This window comes from Mus caroli, unplaced genomic scaffold, assembly GCF_978045245.1.
Source record: "Mus caroli unplaced genomic scaffold, Mus_caroli_1 scaffold_15, whole genome shotgun sequence".
NCBI lineage: Eukaryota > Metazoa > Chordata > Mammalia > Rodentia > Muridae > Mus > Mus caroli.
The window spans coordinates 82,821,371-82,835,732 of NW_028227270.1; the positions used below are offsets into that span (position 1 = coordinate 82,821,371).

The 14,362-nt window shown below is 48.0% G+C and overlaps 1 protein-coding gene across 1 annotated transcript in view; it reads right to left on the minus strand.

Moving 5' to 3' along the window:
• The window catches only part of Bmp6 (bone morphogenetic protein 6), a 154,260-nt gene extending 140,866 nt beyond the window's left edge, over positions 1-13,394 (minus strand). Inside the window, exon 1 of the mRNA XM_021180022.3 lies at positions 11,948-13,394. Coding sequence (XP_021035681.1) covers positions 11,948-12,596 — 649 coding nt within the window. The 5' untranslated portion in view covers positions 12,597-13,394. The remainder of the gene's footprint in view (positions 1-11,947) is intronic.
• Between the last annotated feature and the right edge of the window lie 968 nt (positions 13,395-14,362).

Consider the following 14,362-nt stretch of genomic DNA (forward strand, 5'->3'; position numbering starts at 1 on the left):
CCATGCAGAGGTAAGACCACTTGTACATGAACACACATACCACATACATATAAACATACCACACACACACACACAGGTTTTCTTTTTTAGAAAAGCCATTAGTGTGTGTGATAACTCAGAACTAAAATGTTCCCAATAGCTTATGCTTTAGAGGTATTAGTCTTCAGCCTATAGCTATTGGAAGATGGTAGAACTTTTAAGATGGCAGAGTCTGATAGGAAGGCTTTAGGTCAGTGGGAGAAGAACATGAGAGGGGCTAGTAGGACCCTCCTCATCCTGTCTTGTTTGCCTTCTGGCATTGGGGTGAGCAGTTTCCCCCTGCCACATGCTGCCATCAGAGTGAGCTGCCTCACCACGGACCCAAAGGAAAAAGAGAGACGGGATCATGGATTTGAGCCTTCAGAATGGTGATAAACCTGTTCTCTCTGGAACTTTATTGTCTCCATTATCTGTCATAGTAACAGAAATGGACTAACATAAGATTGTTAGCATTGGAATCTGGACCATCTTCAAAAGGCTGTGTTGAGAAGTCCTCGGTGCAACAATATTCAGCAACAGGGATTTGAGAGATGTCTCTTCCTCAAAGGATTAATCAACGGAAGGGTTCACAATGGAATGAAACTATTGGAAGTTGGTCTAAACTGTAAAAGATGAAGACAAATTGTAGGAAGGCCTGAGGTGTATCTTGGAAGGGCGTAGTTTAACCCTGGACTCCTTCCCACATTCAGCCCCCACTCCTCCTCTCTAACCCTCCTCCCTCCTTACCACCAGACAGTAAGTGGCTTTATTCTACCTATTCTACCATAGCCTCCTCGGCAGGATGGCCTTCCTAGACAGACCCCAAAACAACAGTGAAGTCACCATAGACCAAAACCCAAAACCTCTGAAAAAATAAGCTAAATACACACACACACACACACACACACACACACACACACACACCTCTTCCTATTAAGTTGTTTGAGGTACTTTGTTACAACAATGGAAAACTGACCAGCACAGGGGTCAACCAGGGAAAGTAAATGTTTCCGGTTTCCATCAAGGGGGACTACAGTGGTTTGAAAGAAAATGCCCCTCAAAGGCCCATAAGGAGTCGCACTACTAAGAGATGTGTCTTTGTTGGGGGTAGTGTGTCTTAGTCACTTCCTGCTGCCTGTCCATCTGGATGTAGAACTCTCAGCTCCTTCTCCAGCACCATGTCTGTCTACCTGCCATGACAATAATGGATTAGACCTCTGAACCTGTAAGCCAACCCCAGCTAAATGTTTTCCTCTATGAGAGTTGCCGTGATCACGGTGTCTGTTCAGAGCAATGAAACTGTAAGATGGTAATTTTATAGAGAGAGGGGCTGATACAGGAGTAAGGAGCTCAGAAGCATAACAGGTCAAGAAATGGCACTGAGGAGACAAGCAACAGTGGGAAGCCACTTCCTCAAGGAGGAGGAAAGAACACTCACAGGTCACCTATGCAAGATGGGACAAGGTAGCTTGCTCAGAGCTGATGTCCCAGAAGGGCACGGGCCCCTGGAAATGGAGCTTTCAGGGTCCCTGCATACCTCTACCATAATAACTAGGAAGGACCAGGAACAGGCATAGCAGTGAGTAGCCTAGGTTTGACACAAGGGAGATTCCATCGAAAGGGGGTCATGTAACAAAGGCAAGCTCAGGGAGTAGGTTCATTCCCTCTTAGCCTTCTCACAGCTTCAAAACCCTGCCAGGCACACACATCTCAGAGGGGGGAACGTTAATCACTTGCATGATCTTTTTCACACAAAAGGGGTGTCCCATGAAATAAGTCTTTGGAAAATGCTGATCTGGCCCAGTATTCAAATTATACAGGCAAGAAAAGAACCCTAGACATTTGGTTAAGTGGCTTGAACAAGATATAAAAAAAGAGATACTATAAAGCCTAGAATTCAAGCTCCCAGGTCTTATCCAAGGGCTCTTCGAATCTGTAAGAACAGGACTCTAGGTACCTTAGCACCATCAAGGAACCGACGACTTTAACTGTAATAGTCCGCAGTCACTCGCAAAGCTCTATGGAATTGTGTGTTACCTGCTCTATTGGGTCAATGGCAAATGCACCAAACTATGGGTGGACAGGCATGCATTACAGTGAGAATAAACGCAATGGAGTTGCTAGTGCTATTGACGGAGAGGAAGAGGGGGAGGGAGTTGGGCATGGTGGGACACAGCTGTAACTCCAACACTCTGGAGACTGAGACAGCAAGGTTAGGAGTCCAAGATCATCCTTGGGTGCATATCAAGTTCAAGGCCAGCCTAGGCTACATGAAACACTGTACAAAAATTAAAATTAAAAAAAAGAAAGAGACAAAAACCTAAATTCTGCTGCATTTCACCTGCATCCCAGACACGATGTTATCACGTTTACACCAATGATTCATGTCTTTATGCAATAATAAGAAACAAATAACTTTCATTAAGCAGATACTATAACTAAGGAGTAATACGGTACCCCACCACCTTTTTACAATTTCCCCCACAATCTTTTTGTCCAATTAAGTATCTACCCTATCACCCAGAACACACCCTAAGTCATATGTTAAGGAACTAAAGGTGAATTCCTTGACTCTAACAATACAGCCATGACCCCCAAGTACTTCCTTATTTTGGGAGGTCGCCTCTATGCAGGTGTAAGAGAAAATGGGAAGTAAGGGGTGGGTAATTGGCTATAATTTCATGAGAAAATATCCCTGCCTATAACAAGTACTCATAAAAGAACACTCAAACTCCTGACAACCCTCGGACAAACTACTATGAATTCAATACCATTCTTTAGGGTTGCCATGTTCCTTAGTCACAGTACACTGGATAGCCCTTCCTTGGAGGAAAAACAAAAACAAAAAACCCTACTCAATGTATCATTTCCAAAGCCCTCAGGATTTATGGAGTCTCAATTAGATTTACTACAGTGTAAGTAGTTTCTCCTAAGGTAGGCTGAGATCGCCCCTCAATGTCCAGTATGGTTTGGTTTTGGTTTGGTTTGGGGCGGGGGGCGGGTAGGGAAAAGTTTCTCAATCCCAAATTCACACTGATTTCAGAAAGGCAGGAAAACTACTTCCCTCCTCCCCCAGCCAGCCCCAATTTCAATAGTTTACAAGCATCAAATTCCAATAATTCTTGCTCATTCTTCAAGACTCTATTTCACTCCTTCAAATCCTGCCGAGCATGGATCAAACAGAGAACAAGCCAGGGAGAAATTTAATCACTCACGGCTCTCTCTCCCTGCCTGAGGGATTGTCTAGGTACTATGGTGACAGACACCTCAGAGCAAGTATGCAGAAGGGGGAGAAAAATGGCTCCTAGACTTTAAAACCGGGAAGAAAAGATTTCTGATAGGTTTGTTGACAACACAAAACTCTATGAGACCCATGTTGTCATACACAATCAAGAGTTTTTATACAACACGAGGATGGAACTATGAAGACAGCGTAATGCTCAAAAACAGTGTCTTATTCTTCTTTCCCCCAAACTGCATAGTCTGATTTTCTTCCCCATTAAAGAGACAGCTTTTCCATAGAGGGTAATGAGCTATCCTGCATGATGCTATGATGTAGCTACACATTATACATATGTCCAAACTCACAAGAGGAACACCACGGGAGCGAATCCAAATGGAAGCTTTGGGTGCTGCCTAACAATGCTGTGTCCTGTATGATAACAGGTGGATCTCTCCTGATGAGGGATGCTCATGGGAAGATGTGTGCTTGTGGTGGGATAAGGGATGCATAGGAAATTTCTGCTCAATTTTGTTATTGAAAGTAAAATTTCTCTAAATATACATACACATTCATATTCTCTCTCTCTCTCTGTCACACACACACATACACACACATTCTTTTTTAGCACACTGGCTCTCTTGTTAACATACTCTGATTTGGGAAAGTACAAATAAAATCTGGAAGAAAAATTATGCCAAGTAAAAATTTGTCATTTTTGTAGTTGGAAAAAAAAAAAAAAAAGAGTCAGCCTTTGGATAATTTAAATGCAATTCACAGACTTTTTCAAAAGGGAGGGGAAAATAACTAGTCTGGGAGAGTAAGCAAAGCCAATTTATAAAAATACGCTCCCCCCTCCTCGCCCCCCACCACCCGGCCTCATCTGCACAGACAGTTTGCACCAATGGTAGAGCTAAGCTCCTCCTCTTGGGAGATTCAAGTCAGAATATTTTTCCCAGCCCACGTTCATGAACAGGAAACCAACAAGATTGTAAACACAGGAACAACAATCAACAGGCGCAGATGTCTGGGGCTGGGCAAGGTGAAAGGGTAAAACGGCAGGAGTGATATCAGGACCACGGCGGATAGCAAAGGTCAGGTCAGAGTGGGTCCTCAAGGGACTCGGCCACTGCCTGCCCGCAGTCCACTCTCCTCTTCCCAGACAACACTCCCAATGATGAGAAAACAATCTGAACGTAAAGTCGGCACTGGTGAGCACAGACAGTTCATTCCTAGGGCAGTCCCACGATATCTATCTAGCACGACCATCCGGGGTCGTTGTCAAGGGCGTATGCCGGTGAACTTGAAAGCCAGGAAGGCGTGATCCCTCTCAGAACCAAAAGTCCCTCTCTGAAAAAAAAATAATATTTGAAGGTGATTCTTCAACCCAGTCATCTGGGATTGTGTGATAACAAGACTGTAGGGAGCCATCAAGGAATTACCTGATGTCATTTAGATACCATCTCCATTCTGGGCCTGATCTGCAAATAATGGAGTTGGGAAGGGCAGGAAGAGGATCGCCTGGTGCATATCAGTGGAACAATGCCGCTCGGGGCAGCATGGTTTTCAATTCAGTTTCTGGGAGAAAACAATTCTCTGTGGGGTCAACAGTCTTGCAGCATACCAAACAAGACGTATTTATAGACACGCTTCGTATTTTCTTTAAAAAAAAAAAAAAAAGAGTTCCAGAGGGAAAAATGTTATTGGCCATGAAAAAAAAAAAATCCAGAAAAATCCAGATTTCATCTCTGCCTCCCTCTCGTCTTAGCTGGAAGCATTTCAGAATGCTTTGCCGTTTCTGTATCGTTTTGTCTCTCTGCCCACAGCCCTGCTAATGCACTAAGAATGGCTTCGTGGGTCTAGGGATTCCCCCTTAACACTGTCATCTAGCACCAAACAGCCCAAGAAGTAGTGCTGACCAAATCTAAGGAGCTTTCGACATGGGAGGCCAGGCGGCATGTGAGAATCTTCCAAGTTCTAAATTCCTCAGTTTAACAGCAATCTGCCAACCATCCCAAACTAGGTTAATCAATAAACTCAGAGCCGGTTATCTGTTACAAGGCATGCTTCCTTAGAAAAAAACCATGTTGTAAATGTTTTCCAAACGGTGCTGTGGATCCTAATTTTAGTCACAGGATGCTAGAAGACTATAAATTCACAGTAAACATACATCTTAGAGAACGTCCTCATAACATGTAACTAATTTAAGTATCTATAAATATCAGTGATCAACTGTTAGTGTTATATATATATATATTGTATTATTATTAATTATTATATAGGTATAGTAGTAAGTGCTTGTAATCCCAGCAATCAGGAAACAGAGTCAGGATTCTGAGTTGGAGGGTAAAATGGGTTCCATAGTGAGATTCTTTCTCAAGCATCAATCAATAGGGAAAAAAAGCCATACACTACACTACACACACACACACACACACTCACACACACATTATTAATTTCTACTGTTAATAGTAAAAGATGGGCAGGTGGAACTTAGGCTCTGGGAATTTCTGACCTGCTCAGACACTTGAGAGTTTGGTAGCACTAGTTACTTAGTAACTGAGTTTCACTAAAATGCTTGTTACCCCTCTCCTCTTAATACAGTTGTTACTTTCTTCTCTTGTTCCAGGTGAGGCTGCATTTGTTCTCTGGCTCAGGAATTCCATGTGGACAGGAGATGGGCCACAGGTTGAGTATCTGTGGAAACTGAGGGTTTGAGGACAGGACAGAGTGCGGGAATGAGATTAACTCAGCTGTCTGGGTGGTAAGAGAGAAACAGGGACAACAACATGCACTGGTACTTTGATAGTGACACAAAAGAAAGACACCAACACCAGCTATTTCCCTCCTCAGCTCCTGGGTAACAGCCGTTGGCCAGGGAAGCTGGGGTGGATTGCAGGCACGTGGTTGGGCTATCCTGCAGGCTCTGGAGGGTGGGACAGTTAGTGTGTAAGTTAATGGGTAACAGCTGTTTACATGCCGGGGCCCTTGTAAATTGACTACTAGCATCGTCCTCCTGTATTGATTTCCACTGCTCTGATTTCTGCTGCTTTAAACTAGATACTCATGACAGCTTCTAATCAGAAACAAAATTACCTCATTAAAATGCTGCCTACTTTCTTTCCATTGCTGGAAGCCAATGAAGGTGAAACAGAAAAGAGGAAGCAGGGAGGGGGGTTGGGGGTTCAAAATGAATATTAAAAAAAATTCAATAACTTTACATCAAGTTATGAAAAATTCATTCCCTAGGCAAGTGCCTCTTCTGATTTGGCTGGAAAGCAGAACACAGGACTGATTTGTGCAAAGTTAACATAAATGGGATTCACCCTCCACTTTGCTAACTCCACTTCTTCAGTAAGCCCAGCCTGAGACAAACTGATCAGTTATCGTTAGAGTTCCTCCCACTATTCTTGATAGCAAGTATTCAAAGCCCTCACCCATATTCATATGCGGCATACTGCTTTGGGGCTAGGGGTGGATCAATGACTGAGTATGGGCTTAGCATGTTTTGGACCCTGAGTTCTAGTCCCAGCCCTAGAAGATGAAATCCAGCACACAAAGCCGTTGGACTCTGAAGACATGCAGACGCAGAGGAGATGCAATCGTGACTTGTAAAGAAAATGCTGAGTATCGCCTTCTCCTCACTTAACACAGAGATTCCCACAGTCCCGGGAAAGCCTTCTCCACGCTAATCAGAGGCAAGCTTAAACAGAGGAACTAAGCATGATTCAGCACGTTTAAAAAAGGATTTATACCCATTCTTAGAAGGACAACCAGAGGAAGCAACATCTGAAGGAGAAACAATGGTATCTGCTTGCCCTTTGATCTCAAGCTGAAGAACACTTTGTCCAGCTTCTTTGGTGAAAAGCCACTGAATTTCACATTTAAAACTCTTGGGGGCAAACATCTACCTCTTCCATGGACCACACTCTTTCAAATTCTCCCAGCCCCTTTTGCTGAGGATAGCTTACAGGCAACAAATATATTTTCTATTACTAAATAAATAATAGTCTCGATCAGTATGAGCAGCCCAAATGAAAAGCTGTGGTACTGAGCCTCTGTTTATAAGCGAGAGCCAGTACAGTGTCTCTGTTACAGATACAAGCAGGGGGTGTTCCACTCTTCTTCTAATTTATGTTTCCCAAGAGGAATTCAGTTGAGAAGATTGCCAATATTTTCAGTACAATAAGTTACTTGTTTCTTGTACTAACACTTACTGACTCCCTTTTCAGAGCCTGATGTGGCCCTCTTATTTCATTTAATCCTAGCATCTGGAGATCAACACCTTATTAATTCAAGATAAGCCTGAAATGCAGAGATTTAAAGAGGCACTATTTCTCCACTCACAAACGTAAAGATATTACAAATTAATACACAGGCGGAGAACCTTTAAAAAGACTATTAATAAAATATTTGCACGAAATACCTCAAACTAGTGTCCCAAATATCTCCAGGCATTTTACACTAAACACAAATCAAGAGTTATCTTTTCTAAAGAATCAGAACTCGCAGATCAGTGGGAATTTAAACTATAGGCTATTGTTTATAGTCTTGCTAATGCGATCTTTTCCAAGTGTGGTCAGCGTGCTCAGCATTTTGTTAGGCTACCATGGTGGATCCCTGTGATGTCAGCCTCTCATCCTAAACAGTACATGCACAATGAGTAAGCGATTTTAAAAACAGAGACAGGCAGAGAGAGAAATTCCATGGGATCAGCACAAGGAAGGAAGGGACCAGGGTGCTGTGCTGATAAAGAGGAGGATGGGGCTTGTAGTAAGAAGGTCTTTGTAGGAGGGTGGACTTTTAACCTAACGCCTAAAGGATATCACTCCAAGGTCACCAAATTGGCAGGCTTGCATAGCAGACCATCAAGACATTTTGAGCAATAGAAAACAAAACAAAAAAAAAAAAAAAAAACAAATAGCAAATGCCATCTGGGACCCTCATTGGATGTAAATTTACAAGCTCACCCAGGCCCTCAGCTGCCACACTGCAACAAGAGCAGACAGCCCTTCATGTCTCAGCCTGTTTCCAAGCCAGGATTTTAAGCAGTCAATATCAACAACAATGAGCTGGACCGAATGACCAGCGTTCAAGTTATGAGAGATTCATCCTGTTGATTCATACTTCCTGATAGTCAGGCTGGCTGACAAAGCTAGGGTGTTTCAAATGTATTTCATGAGCAAATTATTCCTCTAGTCCCAGGGAAGAGGCATGTTTACAGAGATGGGTAGCTTTCCCTCATGCCTTTAATGTGTAACCTCAGCACAGTGGACATTGTACAAACACAGTGGCGTTAAGCTTTGTCTTTCTATAGGTTCTTTAATAGATGAGTCATGTGCTTACTATATCATTCAACATGACATTGATACCAATGAGAAAAAAACACAGACTTCTAACATTCTCAGAGCATCCACATTGCTGAGTTTCAGACCCTTCTTCTACAGGTAAACTCCCTGCACATTCACAGTCACTGTCATCAGATTTTATCACATTCTAGCCTCTGGTGAAATCTGTCTTTCCCACTGCTACATGGATTAAGATGAACACCACTGCTTTTGGGCAGGTGGTAATGCTTGCTGCTTGAACTCCCTCTACCTAGAAGAGGTTTTCTCCTTTCTCCCGCATGGAGTCTAGAACTGGACCTACATTAAGGGTAACTGCAGGAAGCCAAAAGATGAGGTAGAATGGGTTTGGGGCACAGGGTGGAAACATTCAGTTCCATGTCAGCCTGTCTAGGAATCCACTTGTCCTACTGGTACGCTCCCTTGGAACCTTCAGTCTTTAAAAATCGCTTATGAAAAATAGAAGTCAGATATGACCTCGTGCGCCTGTAATTCCAGTACTCTGGAATTTTGGGCAGGAAGGTTTCCAGCTCTGATGTATCTTGGGTTACATATCATAGGCCTGTCCCAAAAAGGAAAGAAGGGATAGAGAGAAGGAAAGGAAAGGAGAAGGAGGGGGAAAGAGTGATGCAGGGGGGGAGGGAGGGAGAAAGGGAAGGAGGGAGGGAGGAAGAAAGGGAAGGGGGAGGGAGGGAGGGAGGGAGGAAGGAAAGGGAAGGGGGAGGGAGGAAGGGAGGAAGGAAAGGGAAGGGGGAGGGAGGGAGGAAGGAAAGGGAAGGGGGAGGGAGGAAGGGAAGGGGGAGGGAGGGAGGGAGGAAGGAAAGGGAAGGGGGAGGGAGGGAGGAAGGAAAGGGAAGGGGGAGGGAGGAAGGAAAGGGGGAGGGAGGGAGGGGGGAAGGAAAGGGAAGGGGGAGGGAGGGGGGAAGGAAAGGGAAGGGGGAGGGAGGGAGGGAGGAAAGGGGGAGGGAGGGAGGGAGGAAAGGGGAGGGCAGATGGATGGAGGTTGGAGGAAGGGAAAGAGGAGGGTGGAGGGAGAGAGGGAGGGAGGAGGCAGGAAGAGAGGGAGGGAAAGAAGAAGGGTAGAGGAAAAGAGGGGGAAGGGAGGGAGAGAAGGAGGGAAGGAAAGTGGGGGGAGGGGAGTTAAAAACATACCTAGGGAGATATGATGCTAAACTACATAGCCATAACAAAATGAGTTGGCAACCACCTTCAAACAGTGTGACTCAGAAGCTGTGTGCACTTGTAGACCACAGAAGGTCAGAAAAGCAAAGAAAGAGAGGAATCTGAAAGTCACCCCCCACATACACACACACACACACACACACACACCTGCCTCAAACCAGATCTTTACATTTCAATTACAATCAAAAACAATGGTTTCTGCACTCTAGAATCACTGGGACAGCACTTTAAAAAAAATAGTGTTTCTGAACTCTGCCCACACCGCCACATGCTGACTGAACTGAAACGGAGTTGCCACCGGGATTCCTAAAAGCCCACATATTCTAATGTGCCACAGCATTCAGAAGTCGTTGGGGTCGATTTGGTTTTCTTTGTTTTGTTTTGTTTTTGTTGTTTGTTTGTTTTTTCTTCCAGGGATGATAAATGATGGTTTCCTTCAGACACTGTCACCATGGTAGCACACTTTAAAAAAAAATCTAAGGAACTTTTAAAAAATTAAAATCTGTCTGAGCTCACCCACAGGATTCTGCCAATCTCTGGGTTTGAAGAGGGCCAGTCCCAGCACCCTAGAACTTTATAGGCCCAAAGTGACACGAAGGTCAGCCAGGGCTGAGGCCTAGGAAATGAAAAGAATCAGCCCATGCTACAATAAGAACAATCATGGTCCTCAGAAGCCCTGACCACCCCATCATCAGCAAGTTTCACTGAATGACATGAGAGACAATTTCCTTAGAATGCTTCCTGGAGGTAGCTCAGCCTTGATTCCAATACACTGTGAGAATTCTTGTCCAATCAGATCCCCTGGTGATGCAAGTAGCCAGGTTGGCAGGCCCTGAGCCTCCACTCACTGTGAGACTCGAGTTTCATGAATTTCCCAGGAGGGTTTCAGCCCTGCCTGGATACTGGTCATTCTGCCTCCACACTTGCCTGTTCCATTAGCTTGCTACTCTTATTTCGTTTTTTCTCTCTCTCACACTGGACTCCACCTCGGCAGAACTAAGGATCCTAGATACACTCGCAAAGAACTAAATTAGATACTTAACACTGGGTCATCACTCCTGGCTTGAAGATGATGGACGGCTCTGACAGGCCTTTTGGCAAGCGCATGCTAAACCATTCTGAGACCTGGGCACAGGCATGTGTCTCCCCCAGGGAGAAAAAGCCTCACAGAAACCCAGGGGCGGCTGCAGCCACTCTGGGTGTGTCTGCTTCCCCAGGTCTACCCACTAGGGACGTGCCTCCTACATCCTTGCTCTATACTAAGTTTATGAATAAAAACTAGCAAGGATCGGAAGCACTGACTCCGCAGTCTTCCTTACCCCACCTCCCGTTTCTGTTTACAGATGAGAGAAAACTTCGGGGAGGGGGGGACGTGACTCTGTCCGGGTTTGCCACAGAACATTAGTGGCAGAGCCCAATTTAGCCGCCCTCGACTTTCCATTCTGTTGCCTGGCAACGGAGTTCAGTAGAGCTCAGTGGCCAACCCTGGCCCCTACCCCCGCACCCTTTCTCTGCCCCCAGGAGCTTGGACAGCATTGATTAAAGGGTCAACCTTTTGGGACAATGGCCAAGGGCATGAGAGCGCAGGCACTGGGTGGATTACCCCAATTGCGCTGGAATCTCGCCCCATACTGACGCAAGCCCCGCCTGGCGGGGATTGGCACACCTTCCAAGGTCCTGGTGGGACCTTCCTCAGCCACCGAAGCCCTCCTTCCTCAACACCTGTGAGTCTCTCTAAAGCATTCAGATCAGGTTCTCAGAGTTCTCAAGTGCTGGGGGACTCCCTGACGGTCACTATGGGTAAAGTGGCACTCCGAACGTCCAGGGGGCAAAGGAGGACAGTTTAGAGGGGAAAGAGTGCAGGGGGCCTTATTCTTAGGAACCGTGGCCAAACTCACTTGCGTTGAGGTGGCCCGAGCTCGTCAGAAATAAGAATACAGGGAAAAGTGTCCCATGCTCCCCGAAGAAGACACCCTCCGCGGGCAGCTTTGCGTGTTCCAGCTCCTCCCATTGCAGCGGAGCGCAAGCGAGCACTGCCGCACAGGTGTCAGGAGCACCAGCTGTCCCACATCCCCGCAGCGCGCGCACGCGCGCGCTCCTCCACCTCTTCCCACCACCTGAGCCCAGGAGACTGCAAAGGAGGGATCTACCCTCCGCGCGATGCTACCCCCAAAATCCTTACCCAGGTTCACAAAGCTCATGACCATGTCCGCGTCGTTGAGGAAAGCGCTGTCCTGCGCGCTGGTCAGTGGGGCCGCACCGCCACCGGGTCCCGGGGCCAGGAGGCTCTTGCGGTTCAAGGAGTGTGCAGCGCCAGGAGACGGCTGTCTGAGCTGGGACGATCTGGCCCCTCCGTGGGACCCAGGCTCCTGCCCCTCACCCTCCGATGCCCCATCCTCTTCGTCGTCATTGGACAGGGCGTTGTAGAGATCCAGCATGAAGAGTGGAGCGGACTTCAGCCGCCCTGGAGGGGGTTCCTCGCGGGCCGTCTGCTGCTGCTGCTGCTGCTGCTGTGGCGGGAGCACCGGGGGCTGAGGATGCTGGAGACCGTGCAGGGGCCGCGGCCTGTGCGGGAGCCCCAGCACCGACAGGATCTCCTTTTGCATCTCCCGCTTCTCGTGGGTCTTGAGCCGCCGATAGAGGAAGCCCGAAGAAGAGGACTGTGGCGGTGGCTGCTCGGCGCGCACCGGGCTCCCGCCGGCTCCCAGCAGCTGCCCCCCGGCGGCGGCCGCGGCTACCGGCAGAGGGGGCCGCAGTGGCGGGGGACCGCAGCTGCACAGCAACCCCCACCACCAGCACAGCCACTGCGCCCTCCGCCCCAGCCCGGGCATCGCCGCCCAGCCCGGCTGCCCCCGCGGGCCCCGCGAGGCGTCGAGCGGCGGAGCGAGGCCGGAGCGCGGAGGCTGTGGCCCTCGGAGTGGGCAGCCCCCGCCACCTCTCGGCGGGCTCTCTTCCAGGTCCTGGCACTCAGTCCTTATCTCTCATGGTCATCCGCGGCGCCTCCAGAAGCCCGGGTGGAGAAGAGACGACGGGGCGACGGCCAGGATCCCCCGCTCTCCCGCAGGTCTCTGGAGGCGCACGGGCTGAGGAGCCAGGTGTGTCCTAGGCAGGACTGCGCTGCAGCCGGCGTCCCCGGGCGGGTCACGGCACGGTCACTCGCAGTCTGCACACGTGCGCTGCCCTGAACCCACAGAGGAGGCTGGCCGAGGGGGGCCGGAGACGACAGATCAAGAGGTGGGGGCGATGCCGGGCACCATCCCCTCGCACGCCTCTCCTGGCTTGTAGGACAATCGTGAAGTTTACTTCCCTGCGGGTCCCAGGCTGTGGCGTCCCCGTGTCCTAAAAAGCCAATTTTCTCCGCGCGGCTTTAACTTCCCTCTGGTCAGAAACTCAGCGCCCCTCCGCCTTCGGGCACCGTCTCTCCCCCTCGGAATCTCCGCGCGCCTCCCCAAGTGGAGGCGGCCACGATCTAGCTTTCCTCTCGGCAGTCTCTCGGGTGCCCGGAGGATCCCGCTCTCCGAGGCGATGAGAGAGACGAGGAGCGGAACTCGCAACGCAGGCTGCGGCGTCGGCTCGGGAATTCGCAGTCTCCCGCCTCTGCGCGCTGCGCTCCCGGCCGCCGCCAACGTGGGCTTTCTGCTGCGCGTCTCGCTCAGGTACCGCACTCAAGCCCAGGAACGCCCTGCCCTACTCGGTAACGGACAAGCTACCAGCCAATGGAGAGGTGACTCTTGCGGGCTATTTACATAGGCCCACCCCCTTCTTTCACTCTCCCTTCTCCCAGGGCCTTGCCTCCGCCGAGCGTAGGTTTCTAGCACACAGAATTCTTGGAGGCATCAGGAGTTGCTTGGGCGGGTAAGAAAGGCAAAGAGGTCATTGCTAGGAAGACAGATTCGATCATGACCCCGATCTAAACTTTCCTCTTCCTCTGCTAAATAAAAGCAAACACAGCTATTTAATCCACGCCGTTACGGAAGGAGAAAACAGTATGACAGTTTTCTCCTTCTCTGCTCAGTTTCTCTTATTGATGGAATGTAGGCGTTTAGCAGACACGTGGCTCTCAAAGGCAGCTGCTGTAAGTTAAGACACACCCTGCGAGGAAGCTGCTCACACACTAGCTGCAAAGAGGGCAGGACAAGCCAAACCAGAGTCCTGGAGGTTTCCAGTCGGATATTTCAATTTATCTCTTTGTTTGGGCTGCATTTGACTTCTTAAACTACAACCCAAACGAAAGGGGTTAACGATCTGCTAGTGTTACGAGGAAAGCCTTCCCCATGCTCTTGCTAGTCTCTCAATGCAGTTGCTGTTGGCAATTGCATTTTAATGAGCTGAAATACAATTATCAGACACACTGTTCCAGGTAAAACGTAAAGACGGTGGTAAAGATAGTCTTCAGCCAGGGCAGAAGCCTGGAAAGTATAGGAAATGGCCAGGATAATAAACAGGGCCCTGAACACAGGTTGCTTCAATCCTTGAACAAACTGGGACCACTCCCAACACCACCTTCTACCAATAAAGATGTCAATTCATGGCTTAAATGGCCACTCATCTCTAGATGGTAGAAGCAAATGCCCTTTAAACATGTGAGTCTTTCACC